Source organism: Procambarus clarkii, chromosome 91 (genome assembly GCF_040958095.1).
Source record: "Procambarus clarkii isolate CNS0578487 chromosome 91, FALCON_Pclarkii_2.0, whole genome shotgun sequence".
Lineage (NCBI taxonomy): Eukaryota > Metazoa > Arthropoda > Malacostraca > Decapoda > Cambaridae > Procambarus > Procambarus clarkii.
This window is the reverse complement of record NC_091240.1, coordinates 6,379,483-6,398,061: the sequence shown is the minus strand read 5'-3', so window position 1 is coordinate 6,398,061 and position 18,579 is coordinate 6,379,483. Positions and strand designations below refer to the sequence as shown.

At 42.2% G+C, this 18,579-nt stretch overlaps 1 protein-coding gene across 7 annotated transcripts in view; it reads left to right on the top strand.

The window, feature by feature from the left end:
* LOC123773974 (glutamate receptor ionotropic, kainate 2) overlaps window positions 1-18,579 on the top strand; it is a 76,049-nt gene that overhangs the window by 32,599 nt on the left and 24,871 nt on the right. For 2 of the 7 annotated variants that reach the window (XM_069318703.1, XM_045767995.2), the window contains exons 6-14: window positions 772-913; window positions 1,266-1,433; window positions 1,583-1,735; window positions 3,181-3,375; window positions 4,909-5,022; window positions 6,530-6,736; window positions 7,118-7,202; window positions 9,809-9,947; window positions 15,156-15,293. In XM_069318703.1, the coding sequence (XP_069174804.1) occupies window positions 772-913; window positions 1,266-1,433; window positions 1,583-1,735; window positions 3,181-3,375; window positions 4,909-5,022; window positions 6,530-6,736; window positions 7,118-7,202; window positions 9,809-9,947; window positions 15,156-15,293 (1,341 nt within the window). Of the gene's footprint in view, window positions 1-771; window positions 914-1,265; window positions 1,434-1,582; window positions 1,736-3,180; window positions 3,376-4,908; window positions 5,023-6,529; window positions 6,737-7,117; window positions 7,203-9,808; window positions 9,948-12,521; window positions 12,660-15,155; window positions 15,294-16,868; window positions 17,007-18,260; window positions 18,399-18,579 lie in introns of all 7 variants that reach the window. The other 5 variants (XM_045767996.2, XM_045767993.2, XM_045767992.2 and 2 more) reach the window with 4 other exon arrangements.

The following is an 18,579-nucleotide window of genomic DNA, read 5'->3' as shown; positions in this document are numbered from 1 at the left end:
GCTCCCAAACTGTAAATACGTGGATAATCTTTTATGTGCCGTCAATCTATATAAATAAAAATGGAAATGTTCCTTTGTGCATAACCGCTAATCTCCGAAAGTTCTTCACCGATTGCTTTGAAATTTACACACAACGTTCCCTTCGCATCCGAGCAGGTTTTTATATACATACTATATAGATATTTCGTATTAATATACGAAAGTACTTAAGGAAATTCCTGTTTCAATTTTCCTCCGTGGTCTGACACTGTCACATTTTTAATCACGTGTTTATTTTCGTGATATACACACATACTATATAGATGTCACGTCTGTGACGGTAAAAAATTATGCTTTTTCTGAAAAACTGTGTTTTTCATGTGAGGGAAATCTTCGAAACCTCTTTACTGATTGCTTTGCCATTTTGACACAACGTTGCATTCGAATAGGCGCGTCTTTTTATATATCTCCTATATAGATGCCACCCCTGTGACGGGTAAAAACATGCATTTTTTAAAAACAGCGCCATCTGTTGCATGTAAGAGCAACACACATGCTATACTAAATATGTTACAATTCCGGGTACTGCTAGTGATAAAATAAACGTTAATATGCTAGCTAGCATTATGAGATCTTTTTAGAAAATATTAAAGGACATGCAATAGGATAGAACTTGCATCTCATAGAATGATATCTAGGAACTTTGTGAATATTTTGAAGCAACACTGGCCTAGGGGGTCTCTATTGATAATGACTTATTTGCACCTCCCTGCCTGCGTGTCGGGGCGTCAGACCGCTGCTGAAGGAGATCCGACGGTTCCAGGCGACGCACATCGTGCTGGACGTGAGTCAGGACAAGATACACTCAGTGCTCCGCCAGGCGGCCCAGATCGGTCTCATGCGGGAGTATCACAACTACTTCATCACCTCCCTGGTCAGTCTCCAGTGACCTCACACTTGTCGTATTGTAGGTGTTGAGAGAGAGAGAGAGAGAGAGAGAGAGAGAGAGAGAGAGAGAGAGAGAGAGAGAGAGAGAGAGAGAGAGAGAGAGAGAGAGAGAGAGAGAGAGAGAGAGAGAGAGAGAGAGAGAGAGAGAGAGAGAGAGAGAGAGAGAGAGAGAGAGAGAGAGAGAGAGAGAGAGAGAGAGAGAGAGACCGAGACCGAGTTGGTTAGAAAGCAATAATTGGAGAGCTAAGAGTGTGTTTGTGTAAAAGTGTGAGTAGTTTTAACAATTAAAACAACAAAGGACAAAACAGTTAAGCATAAACTAACCATCACACACACAGGACTTCAACCAGGTGGACCTGGAGGACTTCCGGTACGGGGGCACCAACATCACCGGGGTGCAGGTGATCGACCCGCACACGCCCGACATCAAGGAGGTGGTGGAGAAGTGGAAGTTTGGGGAACTACGCTACGGCCGCACTCTCTCCGATCGCTTCACGAAAGTCACGGTGGGTTGACAGGGATGGTGGATTGAAGGGGTGGGGGGGAGGGGTAGTAGTGGGGCTGCACTAGGTTAATATGTCACAAATATAAACATATACTCTTCAATATAATCTGAAGTAATATGCATATTCGAATTGCCTGTGGCGTGGCGCAGACTGAGGCGGCACTGATGTACGATGCCGTCTACCTCTTCGCCAAGGCGCTGGATGACCTCGACAACTCTAAAGAGATCAACATAGATCGGCTGTACTGCGAGGGCGACAAGGCCTGGCAACATGGCAACTCGCTCATCAACTTCATGAAATGGGTGAGAGATGCTGGGGTCTCCCCTCCCCTGAGGTCTCCCCTCCCCCCCCCGACCTCACTATTGGTTTAGTTCACCCTGCGTGGCTAGACTACTCCCTTCCTACGGACACAGTACTTCGATTTTGGGGACTAAAGTTTCAGTAGAGACATATGGGCCAGATTCACGAAAGCCCTTACGCAAACACTTACGAACCTGTACATCTTTTCTCAATCTTTGACGGCTTTGTTTCCAATTATTAAACAGTTAATGAGCTCGGAAGCACCAGGAGGCTGTTTATAACAATAACAACAGTTGAATGGGAAGTTTTGATGCTTGTAAACTGTTTAATAAATTTAACTAAAGCCGTCAAAAATTAAGGAAAGATGTACACGTTCGTAAGTGCTTGCGTAAGTGCTTTCGTGAATCTGGGCCCTGGTAATTTAAACATTTAAAATAACGAGAATGTGGATGATTTACGTTCATATGACAAAGTGGTATGCCTTTATTGTACCTCTATCAGGGTTTTGATTAATAGTATACAATTAATCACATCTCTCACTCTATTTGTTTATCTTTGTCTCTCTCTTCCCCTCTCTTTCTCCTTTCTGTTGATATTCTCATCTTTGTCTCACTCTTCTATTTTTATTTCTTCTTTTCTTGTTAAACTAAGATAAGGGATTATTAGGAATGGTGTCGATGTTCCTAATGAAACTATACAGGCTAAGCGCTGTTATCTTATATCAGATCATTAGAAATCTCACGCTAGAAGCCGACTAATTTAATGATATTGCTAGTTTTTTTTCTAGTTGGTTGCAATCATGTAAGGTACAGGATGAACCAGGAACCAACTGTGTGCCAGGGCCATCATAGGGCGGTTGGGTTGATATCATGTAAATGTGCATGTTGAGAGAACATGATCAAAATGAGTCAGGCTAGGAATGAATGGTTTGCTTATGTACAGATGTTCTTGAGAATGGTACGTTCAGCGTGATTATGCTCTTGGCTGAGCGCCTTGTGTAGTGGTTGCCACCTATCGGTTGTTCACGAAGTGACGTGGAACTAGGTATGGAAGGCGATGAGTCACAATAACGTGGCTGAAGTATGTTGACCAGACCACACACTAGAAGTTGAAGGGACGACGACGTTTCGGTCCGTCCTGGACCATTCTCAAGTCGATTCAACTTGAGAATGGTCCAGAACGGACCGAAACGTCGTCGTCCCTTCAACTTCTAGTGTGTGGTCTGGTCAACACTAGGTATGGAACTTTGAGAACATTGGCCTTGTACATACCAATAAGTCCGCCAACACCTCTCTAGTAGTCCAACCACATCGGGTCAGGTCTTAAGATAAGTCATCTGGTACGTTTCTCAACCTTGTCCAGAACTCGAATAAAAGCCACCCAACAGTGGTGCATAACCAAGTTTCTCTCTCACACTCTCCGACTCCTCCCTGTCTCCCGGTCACAGTACGGCTCCCGGCCCCACACGAACAGCAATGACGGCAGGCGGGGCGGAATGTACACTCTCGAAAGGAACTACACCCACTTCAGTCAAGTTCAGGCCTCAGGCCTCACGGGACCTATCAAGTTCGACACGGCCGGCTTCAGGTCCGAATTCCAGCTGGACATTCTCGAGATGGACCAGAAGGAGACACTGAAGAAGGTGAGGACGGCGGCAACTGGGCAGGTGGATATGTACAACCCGTTCTCGCACTTGCTTACTGTCAATATTGGCTTATTTAATAAGTGCATATGTGACATACTAATTGATTGTGAATATTTTATTTACCTTGAAAAGCTTCATATAAAACACCGACCTCACCTAACCTTCTTAGTATGTTAAGATAAGCATCTTATTGCTTCTTAACTACAATTATTACTTAACCTATATCGTTGATAGGTTAAGTAATAATTGTAAATATGAAGCAATAAGATGCTTATCTTAACATACTAAGAAGATTAGGTGAGGTCGGTGTTTTCTATGAAGCTTTTCAAGGTAAATTAAAATATTCACAATCAATTAGTATGTCTCATATGCACTTATTAAATAAGCCAATATTGACTGTAAGCAAGTGCGAGAACGGGTTGATATGTAAGCAGGAAGGTAAGGTAGGTAAAAGTGTAGGTAAAGAGGATAATTGTAGAGAGAGTTAGCCGACACCACCTTCCCTTCACTCTGCTTGATGACCGTCGAAGCAATTGTGGCCACTTTGGAACTTTTAATTCAACGTCCACTTTACCCACCAAATGAAACAGACTGTTCCTACACACAGAAATCACAATTGCGTGATGCATCAAATGAACAAATCCACAAGGGCCGTGACGAGGATTCGAACCTGCGTCCGAGAGCATCCCAGACGCTGCCTTAATCGACTGAGCTACGACAGGGTCAAAAGGAGTTGAAACCGAAGTTCAACTGAACTTACTGGATCCTGCAGCCTCTATTCACGCAATTGTGATTTCTGTGTGTAATGAAGTAAGGGCGAAGAGGGAGAACGGCCTATTGACATAGCTCGGGTGCATGGGGGGAGTTGTGAAAAACCCTGGTTTGTGTCTCGGAGAGGCTGCAGGATCCAGTAAGTTCAGTTGAACTTCGGTTTCAACTCCTTTTGACCATGTCGTAGCTCAGTCGATTAAGGCAGCGTCTGGGATGCTCTCGGACGCAGGTTCGAATCCTCGTCACGGCCGTTGTGGATTTGTTCAGACTGTCCCTGTCCACGTTATCTGTGCATCTCGGAATCTTATATGTTGTAATCATGCCCCATCCTGATGCTTCTGTTTAATTTAATAAGTTTAGCTGCCTGAACTAGTCTTAGGAAATGTATATGTTTATCTCTCAGAATGTTTGGTAATATGTTTATTGTTTGTGATGTGTGTCTATGTATGTATTAACACGATGTACTGAACGGGGTGAGAATAGCTTGAGCTACCTCATCCCTTTGTGTGTATTTTACCTCAAACTTATTTCAATTTCAATTTCAAACTAGTCTTCACAGCTTGATTCTCTGAATTCCGATATCACAGCTGTAAAATATTCTAATCTTTAGTTTCATATTTTAACCTTCGCAAGGTATGGGTCCCAGACTCTTGGAATGGGTAAGTTGTGTGAGTGTTTTGTGTGTTGGTCGAGCACCAGGGACGCCAGGGACCTGTTACCGTGGTACACTGGTTGACACTTGGCTTGTTTTGCCCACAGGTGGGCACGTGGACGAAATATGGGGGTGCCAACTACACTAGGACCTGGGCGGAGTTGGTTGACGCCATGGAACTTAATCTCCAGAACAGGACCCTTATCGTCTCCACAGCTCTGGTGGGTGTGTGTGTGTGTGTGTGTGTGTGAGTGTGCGTGTGTGTGTGTGTGTGTGTGTGTGTGTGTGTGTGTGTGTGTGTACTCACCTAGTTGTACTCACCTAGTTGTGTTTGCGGGGGTTGAGCTCTGGCTCTTTGGTCCCGCCTCTCAACTGTCTTATCAACTAATGTACAGGTTCCTGAGCCTATTGGGCTCTATCATATCTACCCTTGAAACTGTGTATGGAGTCAGCCTCCACCACATCACTTTCTAATGCATTCCATTTGTCAACCACTCTGACACTGAAAAAGTTCTTTCTAATGTCTCTGTGGCTCATTTGGACACTCAATTTCCACCTGTGTCCCCTAGTGCGTGACCCCCTTGTGTTAAATAGCCTGTCTTTATCTACCCAATCAATTCCTGTGTGTGTGTGTGTGTGTGTGTGTGTGTGTGTGTGTGTGTGTATGCGCGCGCACGCGTATTTACCATTTCTGCCTGCAGGATCGAGCTATTAGCTCTTGGGCCCCGCTTTTCTAACCGTCGGTTGTCTAATGAACTGACTCCCGCCCTATTTTCCTCTACATTTATTTCTATCTAACCCAAACACACATTGAAGGTCCCGATAGTACAGCCGGGTTTGTTCTCGACGCACAATCAACAATTCCGGGTTCGAATCCCGGGCGGGATAGAAATGGCTGGGCGCATTTCCTATCACCAAATGCCCCTGTTCACCTAGCAGTAAGTAGGTACTCAGGAGTTAATGAACTTGTTGTTAATTCGATTTTTTTTTTGGGGGGGGGACCTCGATATAAGCCTAAAGTGTATGAATACACTCTGGCTGCCTGTCCCCGAACACAATGCTTTATTAAATGATTACATCCTCCGGATGCAGCCCGTAGCTGCTAATTCCCAGGTTCCTATTTTTACTGCTAGGTGAACAGGGGCTTCAGGTGAAAGAAAGGGCTTAGTTTCTTCTTAAAGGATTCTTTTTAAGAGGACTTCGAATCTTCTTAAGAGGACTTCGAATCTTCTTAAGAGGACTTCGAATCTTCTTAAGAGGACTTCGAATCTTTTTAAGAGGACTTTGAATCTTTTTAAGAGGACTTTGAATCTTTTTAAGAGGACTTTGAATCTTCTTAAGAGGACTTCGAATCTTTTTAAGAGGACTTTGAATCTTTTTAAGAGGACTTCTGTAACCCTTTCCACTACCGCCCACAAGATGGGTATGGGGTGCATAATTAATGAACTAAAATAAACTAACTCCGTAAAAACAAAATTCCAATCTCCTTCCTAACCACAAACGTACGAACCCAAGCAACCCACCTAACCATCGAGTCCGACGAATAGAAAAAAGTACATATTTGTGGGCATTTACTTAATAGGTTGCATTTGTAACGTTGGTTACGATAACGTTTAAGAACAAAAAGAAAACGGGACCTATTGAGAGGACGGGTTGGTGAGTGAATGAGGGGAGACTAAGCTGTTGTGCTCCTGCAGGTGTTTTTTTTTTTTTTCCTTCCTCCCACAGACGCCGCCCTACACCATGCGCACGGAGAGCTCCGAACTCCTCCATGGCAACGCGCGCTTCGAGGGCTTCTGCGTCGACCTTATCCACGAGATCGCCGCCATCCGGGGCTTCAACTACACCTTCCAGCTGGTGGCGGACGGGGCGTACGGCAGCAAGAACAGAGAGACGGGAGAGTGGGACGGCATCGTCAGGGAGCTCCTCGACCATGTACGGATACGATTTGTTTTTCCCTTACACCGGGATTGGCACTTTCTCCTCATAATTTCCTTCCATTTCTTCCTTACACCGGAACGGGAGGAAAGGATGGAGGGAAGGATTCAGTTTTGTTGAGGGGTCAAAGGTCAACTTGTTGGTTTTCATGGAGGGAGTCAGATTTTCTGTTGGGTCAAGGTAACCATGACCGTTGTGTTTTGCAGTGAAAAATAGATCCTAGTAAGCCATTTTTTCCCCTCCTCATGACACTATTTGTCTCCTCATGACACACAAAAAACAGAAAACGACGCATCAACACGAACAACAAAACCCACAAGGTAATCTAAATGATAACTGTACATAGGTGCCTTTGTAAGAGACTGTTCTGCATTACAGAAAGCTGACCTGGGCATCGTGGACTTCACCATCACGTACGAGCGAGAGGAAGCCGTAGACTTCAGTATGCCTTTTATGAACTTGGGTAAGCTACAGCGAGGGTATACGGGAGACATCTGCCGTCACACAGGGTGCAGTCGCACCTCCACAGATCTCCAGTATCAGCTCTTGATACTGGTAATGGCTCAAAAGGCCCACCACTTACGGGCTATTCATGCCCGTGCCACCTTTTGGGTGGCTTAATCTTCGTCAATCAATCTTTCAGCGAGGGTATAGTGTGTATGGAATCGTATGGAGTGGCATGTTGGCACTACCATCACGTGATTTACATTTGTCCTTTAATTTGGCATTTTGCAAATAATTCCCCCTTTCTAACATCCGTCCATGTTTCTGTGACTGCAATAACATCGATAATTCCTACGCACTCAAGTGCACTTAACACGTCTATAGGTATTTATAATACTCGGGCCATTTCTATAGTATAGTTTTAGGATGGTGTTAAATTGTCTGCCGGTTGATATAAACAATTATAGACCAATATCAAGCCTACCCATATTATCAAAACTATTTGAACAAAATTATCTACAAACAGCTCTACTCCTACCTCGTAAAATTCGACATACTCAGCCCTTCTGTCAGTTTGGCTTCCGCTCCCAAAAAGAGTACTAACGATGCAATTATTAGTCGCCTTAATATAATCTACTCAGCCCTTGACAAAAATGAGTTTCCGATTGGACTCTTCATTGACCTGAGAAAAGCCTTTGACACTGTTAATCACATCTACCTCTTATTTTAATTCCATCATTATGGAATCCGAGGCCTTGCCCTGGACTATATCCGATCCTATCTTAGTGATAGACAACAATGTGTAGCCATCAATGATATAACCTCTCCCACTCTACCAATAGCCGTTGGAGTGCCACAGGGCAGCATCTTAGGACCTCTTTTATTTCTTATATACATCAATGATCTGCCTAATGTCTCTAACATTCTTAAACCTATATTGTTTGCTGATGATACTACCCTCATCTATTCAGACCCCCAATCCACACACACGCTAAATAATGTTGTGAATAATGAATTAAAAAAAAGTCCGCCTGTGGAGTCAGCCAACAACCTAACACTAAACATAGAAAAGACCTACTACATCTTATTTGGAAGAAAATCAACAAATGCAATTCAGCTTCTGATAGACAATGTTAAATCATTGCTACGGGCTGCTTCCTGAGGGTGTGTACCAAAAAAAAGGAGGCCTGGTCGAGGACCGGGCCACGGGGACGCTAAGCCCCAAAATCATCTCAAGATAACCAAGACCAGTAATAAAAATGATGGAACGTTTCTTGACCTATTCCTAGACAAGAGACTCAACTTCATCACCCACATACAACACATAACTAAGAAAGTCTCTAAAACAGTTGGTATACTCTCTAAAATAAGATATTATGTTCCTAACTCTGCTCTCCTCTCACTATATTATGCACTAATCTATCCCTATCTTAATTATGGTATCTGTTTATTGGGGTCTACCACTGCAAACCACCTCAAGTCCATCGTCACCCAGCAAAATCTGCTATCAGATTACTAACAAACTCTGCTTTCAGACAACACTCGGCCCCCTTGTTTAAATCCCTAAACATAAACTCACTCCACACATTCTTTTGTGTCAATTACATTTACAAAGCCCTGTTCTTAAATGCAAATCCTGCCCTGAAACTCTCCCTGGACAGATGTAATAGGACCCATTATCACCACACCAGAAATAAATATATCTTTGATATTCCCAGAGTCAAACTTAATCTGTGTAAACACTTTATGCAAATAAAGGGACCCAGTCTATGGAACTCACTCCCTAATGAATTGAAAAGATGTCCAACTTTTGCCTCATTCAATAACAAAAACAAAAAGTACCTAATTTCATCTTCATAGTTTCCTACCTTGTGCTGTAAAATTGCACTGTATCTAGTGCTACCCAATCTCCCAATCTTTATGTACCTAATCCAAACAAACTTTACCATTGTGATCATTGCTGTCTTCTTATATGTGCTATCAATATGCTGTATTGTGCCTATTAATCTTTGTTAAATTACCAATCAAGCTGCGAATGCAATCAACCAGAGCTACCGATGTGCCTTAATATACCTACTAATCTCTCTCAGCTCATTTTTTTCTTGCAATGTACCTGTTATAACTTTATAAATTTTGCTAGAATATACCTACTTAAAATTATCTGTTAGATTAAGGACCTGCCCGAAACGCTGCGCGTACTATTGGCTTTACAAGATTGTAAACACCATGCTATGTATCCTCACAAACCCAATGTACCTTCTTGTATATAAATAAATAAATAAATAAATGACACCATCATCTTAAAGAAACTTCTCATTCATCCGGAAGATTTCTGATTTTTACTTAAAAATTTGTCCTCTGGAGTCCCAATTAGGCTTCCTCAGTGGCAACACACACACACACTCATCCCAACTTTTATTTTTTAATAGTTTACCTTCCACCTCCACTACACTATGAATCCCATTCCCAAAACAGAGATACAACCACCTTCCCTAACATATATGCCAATTTTCCATAGAATTTATTCCAATTAACCTTGCAATAAATAACGCAGCATTAACCTTGCAATTCCATTCTAAATTTCATTTAAAAATGAATAATCTATCACATTCAATTTTTCTACAGGTATTAGCATCGTGTATAAGAAGGCGCAGAAGAAATCCCCGAGTCTGTTCTCCTTCATGTCTCCGTTTTCTGTTGATGTTTGGATCTATATGGCTACTGCTTACCTTGGTGTTTCTGTTCTCCTGTTCATCCTCGCCAGGTGAGAACACTTTAGAATAATAATATTCATTTTATATAAAAATTAAATTATAAGTAAGAATTGTGATAAACAAGAAATTTAAGAAATAAATTAATTTGATTTTTGTTTCTTACATAATAGCTACTTAACATTAAATTGAGTTGATTCCTGTGTATACAAATAATACACGAAAAATAAAGTTATAGCATAAAAAATATATTAAGAATATATGTTCAGAGAGAATGAGTACACAGCTCCTCAGGGTAGACATATAGAGTTTATATTAGTTCTGGACTGTGTAGAGAGCCAAAATATTTCTAGTGGATCAGTAAACTGTTGTGGCGGCCTTATAAAAGCCATCCAAAGGTTCACAGGACCTAAGCACAACACCAAACTAACCAAACTAACCAAACTAACCTTTTGCCCGAAACGCATTGCGTAATAGTGGCTTTAGGCATTGTATGTACTAGCTCTATCTTTATATCAATCCATTAATGTAACATCACTTGTATGTATGTACCTTACCTGAATAAACATATTTATTTATTATTTATTAAATGAGGCTCCACCGTAGGTTTCAGACGCGCTACTGAAAGATTAAACTTCTCTTTGCATGTAGTTTCATTAAGAACATCTGTACCATTCCTAATGATACTTAGTCTTAGTTAACAAAAAAAAAGTTTTATTGTATTTTGAAATGCTCTAGTTTTTATTAGGAAAAATACATTGAGGATTAGTACGTTATTCTTGTATTTTGATTCTTTTTGTTCCCCTTCATTTTTATTATATGTATATTTTTTGTTGCATTTATTTGTAAACAAATTTACTGACTGTTGTGATTCCTTAATGTGTATAATTTTAATGGTTTCTCTTTATGAATTATTAATGTGTAAATTACTATTATTATTGTTGTCAATATTGATGTTAATGAAAGAATTTTAAAGTTTCCCTCTTCAGATTATGAGTTGGTGGTTAGAGCTGATGGTACACTTCTGATACACTTTGGTACACACTTACACTTCTGATACACTTTGGTACACACTTACACTTCTGATACACTTTGGTACACACTTACACTTCTGATACACTTTGGTACACACTTACACTTCTGATACACTTTGGTACACACTTACACTTCTGATACACTTTGTCTCACACTTACACTTCTGATACACTTTGGTACACACTTACACTTCTGATACACTTTGGTACACACTTACACTTCTGATACACTTTGGTACACACTTACACTTCTGATACACTTTGGTACACACTTACACTTCTGATACACTTTGTCTCACACTTACACTTCTGATACACTTTGGTACACACTTACACTTCTGATACACTTTGGTACACACTTACACTTCTGATACACTTTGGTACACACTTACACTTCTGATACACTTTGGTACACACTTACACTTCTGATACACTTTGTCTCACACTTACACTTCTGATACACTTTGGTACACACTTAAACTTCTGATACACTTTGGTACACACTTACACTTCTGATACACTTTGTCTCACACTTACACTTCTGATACACTTTGTCTCACACTTACACTTCTGATACACTTTGGTACACACTTACACTTCTGATACACTTTGGTACACACTTAAACTTCTGATACACTTTGGTACACACTTACACTTCTGATACACTTTGACACTTACACTTCTGATACACTTTGTCTCACACTATAAGGTGTTCAAGTGTACTGCACCCACACAATAAGCTGTCAAGTTCAGCGTGCATAATAAGAGTCGCCTACGCTACTCTTGAAAATTTCATCAGAATTAAAAGAAAGAGAAGTGCTAACAAAAACTGTTCACGACATTCGTGAGACCAAAATTAGAATATGCAACAGTGGCTTGGTGCCAAAATTATATATATATATATATATATATATATATATATATATATATATATATATATATATATATAAATAACAGTTTAAATAGGAAAGGTGCAAAAGCATGTTGCTAAATGGTTCCTTGGCCTAAGAGCCAAGAGCTAAGAGGCAAGACTTGGCAGGGTTAGATATGCCAAAAACTAGTGGATAGAAGAAAAGAAGGTGACATGATCACCACATACAAAATTATATCACTGTAAGGGTCCCCCAGGATTCTAGGTCGTGTGAGGACAATATTAAATCCTGAGTGTATCGGTCGAGCCCTCTTATACACTTGTATATACAGTATACATAAATCCAAGCTTAGAAAACAAATGTGGCTGAAATCTGTGAAAATCTCTGAACAAATATCATTATGCCAACGAGGGTGGCAACATCAACAGAGTTTTGAAAGCGTCACATGAGAAAGATTATATGACAGACGGGAATTGCACAGTACTAACGCACACACACAAACATATTACACACAAAAATCACGCACTCACACAAATACACTACACACAAACACTACGAATTCACACTATTTACTCACACACACACACTACGTGCTCAAACCCACACACGTCATACATCACACTACCATCAGTCTAAAACTCCCCCCAACCACAAAGAGCAAAGGTGTGGTTGAAGGTCCCTTGTTACCGTTGACCTGACCTGACGTGACCTGCCCCGACAGGATGGCCCCGGACGAGTGGGACTGTCCCTACCCGTGTATCGAGGAGCCGGAGGAACTAGAGAACAGCTTCACCTTGCTCAACTCAATGTGGTTCATTATAGGCACCTTCCTCTGCCAGGGGGCTGATATTGCTCCCAAGTATGGCTACGTGGCTCTCCTCACATGGCGCACTGCTCTTCCCTCTCCTTATTTTTGTTACTTCTTTCCGTTGTGGACGCTCCAAGGAGGCATTCCATGTCCCAGGGGGCTGTATCATGATGTCTCATAGTCACTGACTTTCTCATATCGAGAGACATCTATGATCAATGTGTCAGTTAAAGGCTTTCTAGGCGTTGACGGTTTGCTTACGAAACTTTTGCATCTTCCCTTGATCAACGCGGCTCGGTCTGTAGTTATTAAATACTTTACGCACTAGGAAACGCTGCGTGGTCGCCCTCGACCCATGATCGATGAAAGATGTACGGGTTTCGCAAATGTTAAAAATAAATCCTGATCCGGCTTATATCCGAATAACCTCCTGTATAGTTATACCAAAACAATGATAGCTTTAAATACACGTTGTGTTAATCACTTCAAAGATTATATATATATATATATATATATATATATATATATATATATATATATATATATATATATATATATATGTATTATAAGATATATGTAACACGTGACACATACCATACGGGGCAGGAATGTTTCCTTGAGCGTCCCACAGAGCTACTGAATACCAGAGTGTTAGAGTTACTGAATGTAAAGGCGTCATTTGGACGCCATAATGAGATTCCTGGCTAAGGGCTCATGGCCTTGTAAAATATCTGTATGCACTATACACCTCTACTAGAAGCCTTATGGACATAAATAACACATATTATCTAACAAATTAAACAAATCAATTGAAATGTTAACCCCCCAAAATTCAGCAAGGTCGTTTTTCAATATATAGATTAAAAAAAAATTATTAGTTAAAAATTAATCAACGTATGTTACACGATAAAACCAAAAAATACGTACAAATAGAAGAAATATACACAAACTTATTAAGCCTACTAAATACTTGTATAGGGTCCACAGAGTTACCCCGCAAGGTACCCAAATTGTTCATTTAATATATGTAAATAAACCCTAAATGAAACATGGCACGGTTGATGACATTAAAAATGAAACCCTAACCTAATTTTCTTTCTTGAGTATATATATATATATATATATATATATATATATATATATATATATATATATATATATATATATATATATATATATATATACTCAAAAAAAGTAAACAAAATACTTTTTATCACACATATTATAGTTTAAATATATTGTTTGTTTAAAAACACATAATTTTTACCTGAGGGACACCATCTTTAGTGGCGTCGATGGGTATAGGAAGACAGCGGCTTGTCTGAGGTACCACCTCCTCCTTCTAAGGCTTTTTGAAGAGTCGTATATAATGTTTTACAAAGACAGTATTATTGAACTCTCGTGGCGTTTTCCGCTCGAAACTACTGGGATATGGCCTCCAAATGACGTCAGTCGAGCCCATATTTAGAAGCGCTAAACGGTCTTCAAGATTTGTAGTCACTCTGTGTGTGTGTGTGTGTGTGTGTGTGCGTGCGCATCCGTCCAGTGCCTCCTCCGTCTAGACGAACGCCTCCTCTGTACCTGGCGTTCTTGGCGGCCAAGTGGGGAAATCCGCTTGCAGGTTCTTTTAAATTCAGCTCTCCCATTTTATGCTTCTTTTGAGCCGCGCTGTTTATCTCGTTGTTCGCTTCTATAGTTGCAATGTATTTCTCATCATAAAATTGTGTATTATATTAATATTTTAACATATATTTGTTCCATTCAGTAGATAGCTGCTAACATGGTTTTATTTCACAGGACGGCCTATAAAGACGGTATGCATTTTTTTTCCTTTTGTTTACTTAAGATCTTGAGCTTCGAGCACTGCTGGCGACAATCCTGGATTTCCAAACTTATCGTTCTCGCGTAAAGCTTCAACAAAATGTAGTATATTTAAATGTCTATAAATATCAAGGGCTACCAAATGTAATTAGGTTTTGGTGGAATGTACATGTAGGTCGCGCCTTGGAGAGGTGTGTGTAACATATCTTCCTGAACGGGGGCAGGCATTTCATCGTCATAGAACGATGTCACTGGGGGATGGGGAAGCCTAATGGCATGGGCAACGTTTTGTGTGTGTGTGTGTGTGTGTGTGTGTGTGTGTGTGTGTGTGTGTGTGTGTGTGTGTGTGTGTGTGTGTGTGTGTGTGTGTGTGTTCGTTCTTGAACGTGAGGATGTCAGCTGCTTTACATCTGGTATATGAGTACCAGATACGCCGTTCCTGCGGTGCCGTTCATGTAAATCTGTGCCATGTAGATTGGAGGCTCTTGGTAACGATGGCGCCCGTCACTGTATATACAGTGACAGTCAGTAAAGGACATCTGAATGGAACCCGACCCTAAGTAAAGTGGTGTCAATGAATAACGGACTTGACACTCATTAACGGACTCGACACAAGAGTAACAGGGTTGACACTAAGTAAAGGAATCTAAATAAGTAACGAACCTGACACTAAGATTTGACATTGAGTAATGCGGTGTCAAAGAGTAACGGTGATGGCACTGACAGGATGTCCCCAGAGGAGTGGACCAACCCCTACCCTTGTGTGGAGGAGCCCGAGGAGCTGGAGAACTGCTTCACCCTCGTCAACTCTCTCTGGTTCATAATAGCGACATACCTCTGCCAGGGTGCTGACATTGCCCCGAGGTAGGCCAGCATGGCACCTAACGAGGTAGGCCAGCATGGCATTCTCCGCTTTTCTTGGTGCAAGCTCCCTCAATGTTGCTATGCTGTAATCTATGTTGCTGGGTTGCTTCATGTTTTTATGGTGTATTTTTGTAAATGTATTTTCAAATATATATTTTGAAACCAGGTAATGTATTTTACATGCATATTTATGTGTTTTTGTTGGGTAATGTAATTTTAATTAAACATAAATTTTAAATAAATATGCATCATGTAAACTATTCGTGAGTCGTCAGTCTTTTGTTTGGCGTCTGTGTATAGGTTCGTATGGTTTCCGATGGTGCAAGACGTCGCTAGGCTTTCTTCTAAGTCTGGTGTTGGACGTCGCTAGGCTTTCTTCTTAGTCCTGATGGTGCTGGACGTCGCTAGGCTTTCTTCTTAGTCCTGATGGTGCTGGACGTCGCTGGGCTTTCTTCTTAGTCCTGATGGTGCTGGACGTCGCTAGGCTTTCTTCTTAGTCCTGATGGTGCTGGACGTCGCTGGGCTTTCTTCTTAGTCCTGATGGTGCTGGACGTCGCTAGGCTTTCTTCTTAGTCCTGATGGTGCTGGACGTCGCTGGGCTTTCTTCTTAGTCCCGATGGTGCAGGACGTCACTAGGCTTTCTTCTTAGTCCCGATGGTGTTGGACGTCGCTAGGCTTTCTTCTTAGTCCCGATGGTGCTGGACGTCGCTAGGCTTTCTTCTTAGTCCCGATGGTGCTGAACGTCGCTAGGCTTTCTTCTTAGTCCCGATGGCGTTGAACGTCGCTAGGCTTTCTTCTTAGTCCCGATGGTGCTGAACGTCGCTAGGCTTTCTTCTTAGTCCCGATGGCGTTGAACGTCGCTAGGCTTTCTTCTTAGTCCCGATGGCGTTGAACGTCGCTAGGCTTTCTTCTTAGTCCCGATGGTGCTGAACGTCGCTAGGCTTTCTTCTTAGTCCCGATGGCGTTGAACGTCGCTAGGCTTTCTTCTTAGTCCCCGATGGTGTGGGACATCTTTAGGTTTTTTCCTTGGTCTGGCAACCGTTTTACCTAACATAGCAAAACGGACTGTGTGTGTGTATGTTGGAGTGGCAGGAGAGACTGTTATGTTGAGGTGCATCGTGTTCTTTTTGTACGCTGGTGGATACAGGAACAGACGACTGCTGACTCCTGTTAACAGGCTGAAATAATTGTAACTGTGACAAGAGAAATCACACGTATGTAACTTATAGAGGTCTAAGCAACTGTATATAGATGTTGAAACTGAGTCGTGACCTTTAATGATGTTGGAACTAAGTTGTAACCATGAATTAAAGTGCTGGCACTAAGTTGTGACTCTGAGTTAAAGTGTTGGCACTAATTTGTTACCATAAATTAATATGAAGGCACTAATTTGTGACCCTGAGTGAAAGTTGCCATTAAGTTTTGACCCTGAACGTGTGCTGACAGTAAGTTGTGACCCCTGAACGTGTGCTGACACTAAGTTGTGACCCTGAACGTGTGCTGACACTAAGTTGTGACCCTGAACGAGTATTGGCATTATAAGTGGACAGTGAGTAAAGGTGGTGTCGCTGGCAGGATGGTCCCGGAAGAGTGGACCAACCCCTACCCTTGTGTGGAGGAGCCCGAGGAGCTGGAGAACTGCTTCACCCTCATCAACTCTCTCTGGTTCGTGATCGGAACTTTCCTCTGCCAGGGTTGTGACATAGCCCCGAGGTAGGCCAGCATGGCGCCCGCCGTCCACCCTACTCGTTATTATTCTCTGCAAGCTCCTTTTATGTTTATTTATTCACTTATTTTTTACCCCCAGAGGTTATTGAATATTTATTTTTTCTTATTTTTTTGTATGGGTTATCTTTTTAGTTTTGCATCGTGTAAAGCTGCTTACGAAACGCCAGCAGAGTTGGTATTGTTCGAGGGTTCGTGACGCGTTCGTGGTTTTGAAAGTCCACCCTTAGCTCTTCACGTATCACCCTTCCTCTTTCTCCTCCGTTGAGCGTCGCAGGGAGAGGAGCAGAGGGTTAGAGACAGAGAGAGAGCGCGTCCTACCCGCAAGGTGGTGTACAATGCTTCAGCAAGCTCTTCGTCTCTGCCTCACGGGGCTGCTCCTCTCCAGAGTGGCGCTCATCCTGTTGATGCTGGTGTGTAGGGCGCCGCTGTTGCACGTCCCTTCACCGCCTCCTTCATCCGTCTGCACCACCGAAGCTGTCTGAGCTATGCACGTCTAGCCTCCACCAACAGTCTCACCCGTCTGAGCCTTCCCCAGTCAACACGACTTTGGTCATCTCCTTAGACCCATTAAACTTTACGTTAAGCAGGTTTAATAAAGCCAGTCAGTTCATCAGCTTTGTTGCAGACGTCTTGGGGAGCATTTATGTCATGTCGTGTGAGAACAGGGATCAGGCCACTAGTGTATAGCTCAGAGACCCTTACCTTAATAATGTTTGCTCATACTGATTTGTATCCCTTATCATTTTGTTTTTTCAGGATTCACCTCTCCCCACCCGCCGACCTGAGTATGATGTCCAGTTCCTCTTATTTTTATTTCCAATTCTAAATCTTCATAAATATTTTGTTTCATTTGATTTACTTGTCACTTGTCCCCTCCTTAATAGTATAAGTACAGCTTCAGTGTGTTATGTGTGGCTGCGGCGATGTTCTGGCGGCTTCCCGAGTCCACCCGCGTCACTAATGAGACTTAACTACCTAGCCTCCCACCCCACCACCACCACCAAAAGCTTCTGCCTGGCGCATCACCACCAGGATGTCCCCGCTCCAAGATCCGCCTTGATCATCAACATCCAGCATTGTTCCAAGACCCATCACCCTGCTCCCGCCAGCACCCCACATGTATGTATCCCTCTCCTTGTCTCCTGCTGTGTTAGCCTAGCTAGCTCCGTGGAACCCTTCCTCCTGTACCCCCTTCCTGTGCGCCCTAGCTGATGTGTTGTGGCCGTGGCTGTGTTGCAGGATCGCGCCCAACGAGTGGGACAATCCTCACCCGTGCATCCAGGATCCGGATGAGCTCGAGAACACCATCAGTCTGAGCAATGCCTTCTGGTTTACGATCGGTTCTCTCATGCAGCAAGGGTCTGACATTGCCCCAAAGTAAGACTCTCACGTCTCTCGCTTGCGTTACATTCGCGTTTCCAACGCTACATACTTCCACTAACTGGATGTCGCTAGTCAACCGTGTTTTGCTGAAGAATGAGACGAGTAGCAAGTAGGCTGGTACACTGTAAAAGCTATATTTGATGTATTTTCTTCTGTCAGCTGCCGAGTAGATCGC